Source organism: Harmonia axyridis, chromosome 3 (assembly GCF_914767665.1).
Source record: "Harmonia axyridis chromosome 3, icHarAxyr1.1, whole genome shotgun sequence".
NCBI classification, from domain to species: Eukaryota; Metazoa; Arthropoda; class Insecta; order Coleoptera; family Coccinellidae; genus Harmonia; species Harmonia axyridis.
This window is the reverse complement of record NC_059503.1, coordinates 58,835,462-58,844,088: the sequence shown is the minus strand read 5'-3', so window position 1 is coordinate 58,844,088 and position 8,627 is coordinate 58,835,462. Positions and strand designations below refer to the sequence as shown.

Sequence of the window (8,627 nt, the reverse complement as noted above, 5' to 3'; positions counted from 1 at the left end):
AAAATTCCTAGTTCTTTTTAATTAGATGTGGGTATCTTAAGATATAAAGTGAAATAGTTTTCTTTTAAATAATAGCTAAGTCTTTTGTGAAGTTTGGCATTTTAAGGTTGTCTCATCCTGTACAATCTTTCAATTAAGATTAATACATTCGATTGTGAAGATATGAAGCTATTTAAAATTTGACAGCTGGTAAAAAACTTCGGAGCCAAAGTGCATTACACCTTTCCTGTGTATCTATTTCTACCTACTTCATATAGGGCTAGAACCAGTTTGACCCAAATAGGAACCAAATTCGACTTCATTGTTCGCTGCCACCTATCGGAAATCTACATCATTAATTCCACTAAAAATCGGTCCTATCATAATTTCAAACCAGCGAGAAAGTACTTTACATTCAAACTTCTGTGTCGGTAGGCGTGAAAAGATTTCAACTTCTTCTGAGTTGGTGTCTAGTTATTTACTTTTTTCATAGGCACATAAGATATAGTTTCAGCATATCGAAGTACCACGCTTGTTGGCTTCTTTCTTGTGTGCGCGTTTACCATCAGTTCACTTCTTAATTCTTATAACCGATTTATGTTATCGCAGTAGTCTTCACTCTTCTTCATAAACAGATACGTTCGGTATTTAGACTTGGGTGGACGTTGTTTTTAAATTAAATCGAAGTGCAATGGCGTTTTCAGTAATGAGAAACGGTGTTAGGCTTACTAAAAAAATTTTCGATAAAGAAGCGGCTTTCAGTAATATCACCTCCAATGTGAGAAGGGAATTTTCTATCAACAAGGTAAGAGGTATAAATTTATAATTTGATTTACTACTGTTTATTTTCATTGCTTTCTCGTTCATAACATTTGGTATGGTGATCTTTGAATGAATATTTAAAATGATATCCAACTATTTTGTGAATCAACTATTCGAAATAGATGATAATATTATTAGGTACCTAAATGAAGAAACGGCTTCCATCCTCTAACAATGTGAGAGGTGAATTTTCTATCAACAATGTATAGGTCACGTTTGATTGATAACTGGTTGATTTAATTGTTTTTTTTCATTATTATTATGATCTTTGAACCAATATTCAAAATGTATTTCCAATTATTGAAAGAAATAATTATTTCAGATAAACTCCATAACATCATGTAAACAAAGGAAATTGAGACAAAAAAGTATTTATGGATAGTAAATATAAAATGACTGCAACATAATTTAAAATTAAAATTTTTTTCTTAGTAATTGTAATTAAAATTATCCTTTGATATTTTTTATATTGAGAAATATTGGAATCTGTTCTCCCTATTGTGATTGAATTATGTTAAATTTGATTAATCAATCGCATTTTCCTTATGTAACGGGAAAGCAAAGGTCCATTTTCGAAAAAAAGATTCGACTTTAATTAATGAATATCTCCTGAAATATAACAACATATTTATATTCGCTCTGATTTATTATTCTTCGATTTGTCGGTAAACATGCGAGATCAAAAAAATTTGAATATGTAAATAATTTGATATCCAGAATTTGGGAATAATTTAAAATTGAAGACTAAATTCATTAATCTATTTCTATTTTATAATTGATAAGAATAACCAAATTATTATTAAAAATAGTGATCATTTGGGAGTCTTCGAGAAAGTATTTTTGTATATTCGGCAATTTTTATATTTCGAATATACAAAAAAAATATATTTTTAGGACCAAATTTTAATTTTGGCAAGTTAATCCAAATAATGATTTCGAATTTGTATAGCTTCTAATTGTGAAGTAATTTGTATAAAATTTCAAATTTAACCCTATGATTTACTACCTAATGTAATTGATTGGATGTAGGTATCTTGTTTCAAAGTTTCCTTCATTTCAAGCCATTGCAAGTTTTTTTGTTTCTGATGAGTAGGTGTATCTTAATTAGAGAATGAAACATTCAATTTTCACCTAAAGTAAGGTACGTCCGTTCACTACCTACAATTTCATTCTGTAGGTATAGGTATGATCTGAAGATTATGGACTTACAGAACCTTTGACCTAAAAATCTGCGGATCCAAAAGATAGAGCTGTGTCACTTTCACTCTGCTCTTTGTTTATCTGTCCTGTCCTTGTTTTTATACATATTATTTGAATAATTGAGCTCAATCGATTCATCTCATTTCTTGTCGTTATGGCCTACGTGAGCTTACAGATGTATTCTGTATTAATTTATTCGTTTCGTTCAATGCTTTTCACATTTCATTATCTCGTTGACCTATTTCTGGATTTCCTTGACAGTCCACCATTATTTGATTGTTATTTACTTTTCGGTTTTATAATCACGTCTTCGATGACGAATCTGATTTTGTTGATTATTAATTAGGAATTGAATAATACCTGATTTAAAGATAAAAATAGAATATTCGGGTAATTTTCATTTAATAACAATTCGCATCAATTAGATTGCTAGTAGGTATAGAATAATTACTTAATATAAAACGTAGTAATTTTCTGAATTAAATCAGAATATGGGCAGTTAAACAATTATTTCGAATTTGACAAACTATTTTAGGACTTAGCCTTGAAGGATAAAGCCTCACTACTCAGTTCAGAATATTCTCACTGCTTTGAAGTGAAATTTTGTTATTGTTCCTTGAAAAAAAAACAAGTTCGAAAACCGGAGGTGTGCCGAAAAAATTAAAAACATCTGAATAATGACTCATTATGGTAGAATCTGTAACGGACAGAGAAGTCGAAACTTCTTGCTTTAATTGCTCATAGGTATAACAAATAAACCTACCTATTATCAATAACCTCACCGATGGATTATAATAATAATTTAATTGCTCATATTCAGATTCTGATTTAATTCAGAAAATTATTACTACGTTTTATATTAAGTATATTTTTGTACCTACGCAATGTACCTGGTTTTTTAACCATAATTTTTCACGAAATCGACAAGTGTTTGTTAAAATGATTAAACAAAATGAAATATATACAAAGTGGGTAACATATTGATTCATTTTTACAAATGGAACACCCTATATATTTTTCCATATTTGACTAGCTCGTTTTCCTCTGATTTCGAATATAACGGGTGTATTTTTTCGAGGGATATAACTGTAAGTTGGCATTACTGTTCGAGATGGCGACCGATTTAACAGCTGTCAAGTGATTTATTCTCAGTTTGGTTTGGCAATTCATCATGAATATACAAATAGTGCAATTTTATTTCGAAAATAAAGGTTCTGTGCTTAATACGTATCGCGCACTACTTCCATTTTATTTTGTTTAGCGATGAAGCGCACTTCTGGTTGAATAGCTACGTCAACAAACAAAACTGCCGCATTTGGAGTGAAGCTAATCCTCAAGTGTATGTCGAAACACCGTTACATCCAGAAAAACTGACTGTTTGGTGCGCTTTATGGGCTGGTGGAATCATTGGTCCGTACTTCTTCAAAAACGATGATGGCCAGAACGTTACAGTCAATGGTGATCAGAATAGAGCCATGATTACTAACTTTTTCATTCCTGAATTGAACAACCATGATGTCCAAGAGCTGGGGTTCCAACAAGACGGCGCAACATGTCACACAGCTCGTGCCACAATCGATTTATTGGAAGACACGTTTGGTGACCGCCTAATTTCACGTTTTGGACCTGTCAATTGGCCTCCAAGATCTTGTGATTTAACACCGCTAGACTACTTTCTGTGGGGCTATGTGAAGTCATATTGGTCGATGCGGATAAGCCACAAACCCTTGACCATTTGGAAGACAACATTCGCCGTGTTATTGCCGATATACGGCCACAAATGTTGGAAAAAGTAATTGAAAATTGGACGTCCAGATTGGACTACATCCGAGCCAGCCTTGGCAATCATATGCCAGAAATCATATTTAAAATGTAATGCCACAAGATTATCTTGCGGATAAATAAAATTAATGTCAATCGAATAATCCATCGTTGTTTCATTGCAATTTAAAGTTCTATAGCTCTAAAAAAACACCCTTTATATTCAAAATCAGGGGAAAAAGAGCTATTCAAATATAGAAAAATATACAGGGTGTTCTATTTGAAAAAAATTAAGTTGCAATCAATATGTTGCCCACACAAATATATTTCATTTTGTGGAATCATTTTGAAAAATACTAGTCGATTCCGTGAAACTTTTGTAGAAAATATTTTTTTGTACATCTTTCAGTAACGAAGTTAAAAGGGGGGTCAAATTATGGTGAAAAACCCGGTACATGATGATTTTTCAACCTGCACAATTACTCGGAAATCATATCAATAAGAACCCCGTATTTTGAAAAAGTGTTAGAATTATTGAATGTACTCATTTGTATTGTATTAAACTGAAAATTCCATCAAAATTGAATGAGCCATGAAGTTATTAATTGAAGTATAAGTCACCCTGTAGGGTCTTGATTGACAACTTTTGACTAGTGCAAACTTAAATCTGACGGTCTCCTCTGGAATCACCCTGTATACCTGTATATTAATATAAATAGAATGAAATGGTACTTACTGAATCAAATTTTCTCAACAGTTCCAATCATGTAGATGCGTTTCTATGCTCAAAGAAACTTCTCCAGTTAATCCAGCAACATTGTTAGTCAGAGAATACAGCAAACACACCAGACCCAAACATGGTAGTGACTTTTCTACGGAATCAGAATCTGATAGCGATTTGGAAGAGCTTGGCCACAGGGTAAGATACCAGGTTATTTGAATTGCTTCAACAAAATGTTGCAGTTGTTACAATGGTAATTTTTAGTAACATTTATTTATCTGTTTTAGGGAGAATCCGAATTCTACAGAAGAAAAATACGGACGTTTCACAATATCATCGATGTCAATAAAGACGGCGTGATATCTTTCCATGATATGGAACTTCTAATAGAGAGATTTATCGCTTTAGGGAACATAAGTAGTGACCATATCAATGAAGTTAAGGATATTATCAAGGTAAATTCAAACATTTTTGAAAATTCATCGAGGTAAATTTGAAACTCCTTATGATAATCAAACCTTTGTATTTTGTATTCACTGAGGATGAAATATCAAGTCTGAAATAATGAGATGTATATGCGATGGACTGTTATCGTTTTCTTTTGTTTTTACACTCAGGCTAACCTTGACAAATAGGTCTGCTCAAGTGTTGAGGAAAGGCTAAGAATTTTCCCATCAATCCATCGCAGTATTTTTCGGTTAATTCCCCAAGTCTTAACAGCCAGACTTCTGTACATCAAGGCCTTTTGTGCTTTGTTAGCAGTGAACTCAATATGTTTCTTCCGCCGATTCTTATGCCCGCCACTCACGAGGCATTCTCTCGAGCATCTGGTAGCCAGCATAGATTTGGGCATCGGCATCGACTTCGGCATTCGATAGATGATCACAGGCAACTGGCAATTCAGCCGAGGCGGTACCTGCTAAATTGCCAGATACCTATGACCATCTGTCGAATGTCGAAGTCGATGACCAAATCGACACACAAGTCTATGCTGGCTACCAGATACTCGAGGGAATGCCTAGTGAGTGGCGGGCATTAGTATCTATAGTTATTCCCAGATATTTGACTCCAGATTTTCACTGTTTGATGTCTCCTGCATTTAAAGAGAAGAATTTCATAGCTTTCATTATGCCTTCCCGCATAAAATCACACAAGGTGCTTTCGGATTTTCCTCCAACTTTAAGTACTATGTCGTCAGCATAGCTCATATAGTCGAAGCTAAGTTCTGTGAGTATGAGGAGTTACTCACCCAACACTAGGTTACATTTAGGGGGAGTTAATATTACTCCTCTTGAGGTGTTCCGCAAGTGGCTTTAACAGAGGTGGTTTGGTTGTTACTCACCTTCGTTAAGCTATTCTCGTCTTCATCATGTCATACATCCATTTTACAATGATTTTGATCACTTTTCGACTTTGGAGTGCTTCTTTCACCGGCACATGTGTTGTGTTATATATCTCTAAGTCTGAAAAATCCGGGATCAGACCTGTTTTCTTCCATATTTTTGGTATGAAAGCTACTTCAGCCCTTCTCCATATTCTAGGTATAATGAATGATCATTCGTAAGTACAGATAGAAGTGAATTTTTAATAAAGTTCATTTTTGAGAATGCTGGCTCAAAACTATATATTGATCCAAACATTGTGCGAAGTTTCGAAGCCAATTTTTTCATTTCAGGATATTTATCACCATACATAAATTTTATCCGAAATTTTTCACAAAGGACTTCTGAATATTTCTGTTTTGAAACGATATTTATTTGGAAATCAATCATTTCATACACTCATCTGTAGAGTGTAGCTAAGGTTTCATTACTTCGAAAATATTTGAACTTTTATAGCTCCATTCGCAGCATCGGGCTGTAGAGAGTAAATATTAGTGAGAATTTTCATATCATTCTCGATTCATTTTGTATTCTGATTTAAGATCATTGATGAAAATATTGTACCTTAATCTCGTTACCACGAGCGTTACGTTACTGATAACAGATCACCCGTATTCTTATTAAAGAGAAGCGAAAATAGAGTGTTTAGTTTACAGAAGTAGTTGTTAAATTTAATGGAAAAATTATCGCTCGATTGATAGAGAGAGAGAAAATTGGTACCAGATGGTTTTTTATGGCATACCGCTGAGTCTACACGGCTAAACGAAAAAAATCAAAGGCCTGCTGAGGGATAAAGCAAAATATTTCAAAGCAATATCGTGAAGAATAGCATCCTAAACAAATTTCATCTAAAATTCCGTAGAATTTTGTCAATTTTTTAATGATATTCTCAAATTTTTCGGGGTCCGCACGTAATGGGTAGCTGGTTCGAATATGGAATTCTGGACCGCCGATTGGTGACCCCCGCTGTATAGTATGCACTTGGTTTAGTCCTGTGTTTCACTTTTTTCACTGGGTTAAGATTAGATCAGTTTACTTTAAAATTAAGTTTTTTGCGACGTACAAATATTGCACCAATATGTTATTCTTTCACTAATACTTTATATTAGGTTCACTAATACGTTTCTGCTGTAAGTTACTTCGATAATTTAGGGTTAGTTGAACAGACGTTTGGGGTATGAAATGCTCCGAACGAACTGAACCTCGCCCTCTATATATGTATATATGTTAAAGCAAGTGTATTAGAATTTCTGTGCAATAAAGTCCTTTATTATTATTATTATTATTATTATAAATATTTGACGAACGTTATCATCAATAGCAATATTCATTCTGGTTGGCATCCGCATTTTCCTCAATAGATATATTAGCAAGAAATTCGACTCATGCTCTTATTTTTTCGATGAGTTCTATTGATGAGAATTTAGAGAAATAGAGTATCTTTCGTGGTTTTCAATTGAGAGTTTCCATCACTTTTTTGAGATTTTCCTCTAATACATTATTTTTCTTTAATTTTCAGCAATGGTGGGTCAAAAGATGGGGTGAAATTAGTCCATATACTCTCATAACAGTAGAAGACTATTTAGAATATATGCATCATGTTCTGAATGACAAAGAATTGGTTAGAAGAGCCCATTCATTCATTCCCTACATCTTCAGGGTAAGATTATACTTGTGTAATTGACTGTACCTATATTCAGATAAATTCCGTAGGTAACAGGTAGTAAAGGTTTATAAAATAGTACCTTAAATTCGATTAAGTATATAAAGCTCAAATTCTTCATATTCAAACGATTAAATATATTTTTACATGTAATAATACTTTTTTAAAACACTGGACTTTTTTAAATTAAATTGACTCAATAATTAGGTACCTACATATTTCATGAAATAAGAAGAAAATTTCTATTTTTACAGGCGATTGACAAAGACCAGTCTGGTGCTATTTCATTGGACGAGTACAAACTCTTCTTTCAATGTCTTGGGCTTCCAGAAAAGGATGCAATTCTTGCATTTAGAACTATAGATTCAAATGGAGATGGTAAAGTAACCATGAAGGAGTTTGTTAAACATGGTAGAGACTTCTTTGTGACCGAAGATGAAAATAGGATCAGCAAATATTTCTGGGGACCTCTGGTGAAATGAAACTCGTTATCTTGTAGGTTATCATATGATGTGAATTTGTCGTTTTTGTACTATATTTGTTATGATGTAATGTTTTCGATGAGTGATAAATTTTCTACTCTTATTAGATATTAAATGTTTTTATAGATATAAATATTTTATTGTTTCAACCTTAACAATTTGTTATATCATCCATAATTTTGTTATGAAACAGAGAAAAATTTGAGTCATCTTTGTCAATGCTTTCTACTTTCAAAAATGGTATTAGATTGTATCACAACTCAAAAAACTTTGGCTCCAAAATCCATAAATATTATTATAAGACGAAAAGTTCATTGCAACTCAAGATCATAGTTTTGAATCTACTGGTGGCTCTCAGTTTAATAAGTCGCCTGTAATTGACTTGAAGGAGCAAACAAATTTAAAGATTTGATTGACTTCAAATGGTCTCATATACGTGAATGCGCCCTTGAACTAACATTAGAGTGAGATAGATTGAGCCTCATGTCACGTGACCAAGAGGGGAGGATAGAGATGTTTGAATATGTGATGCCAAGCACAAAACAACTAAGTAAGACACATCTCTTATGAATCAATATGTTAAAATTTTATAGCCATTTGCCGCTATTAGTGGAAGT

At 33.1% G+C, this 8,627-nt stretch overlaps 1 protein-coding gene across 1 annotated transcript; it reads left to right on the top strand.

Moving 5' to 3' along the window:
* Positions 1-379: 379 nt before the first annotated feature.
* On the top strand, positions 380-8,145 carry LOC123675535 (sarcoplasmic calcium-binding protein). The gene is made up of 5 exons (XM_045610901.1): positions 380-784; positions 4,520-4,681; positions 4,771-4,938; positions 7,385-7,525; positions 7,783-8,145. The coding sequence occupies exons 1-5, from the start codon at positions 671-673 to the stop codon at positions 8,008-8,010; spliced, it is 813 nt and encodes a 270-aa protein (XP_045466857.1). The 5' UTR covers positions 380-670; the 3' UTR covers positions 8,011-8,145.
* Positions 8,146-8,627: the final 482 nt, after the last annotated feature.

Coding starts and splice junctions, on each gene's coding strand:
- LOC123675535 (XM_045610901.1), top strand. CDS start 671: ATGGCGTTTTCAGTAATGAGAAACGGTGTTAGGCTTACTAAAAAAATT. Junction 4,682..4,770: donor TGGAAGAGCTTGGCCACAGG/GTAAGATACCAG, acceptor TATCTGTTTTAG/GGAGAATCCGAATTCTACAG. Junction 7,526..7,782: donor TCATTCCCTACATCTTCAGG/GTAAGATTATAC, acceptor CTATTTTTACAG/GCGATTGACAAAGACCAGTC.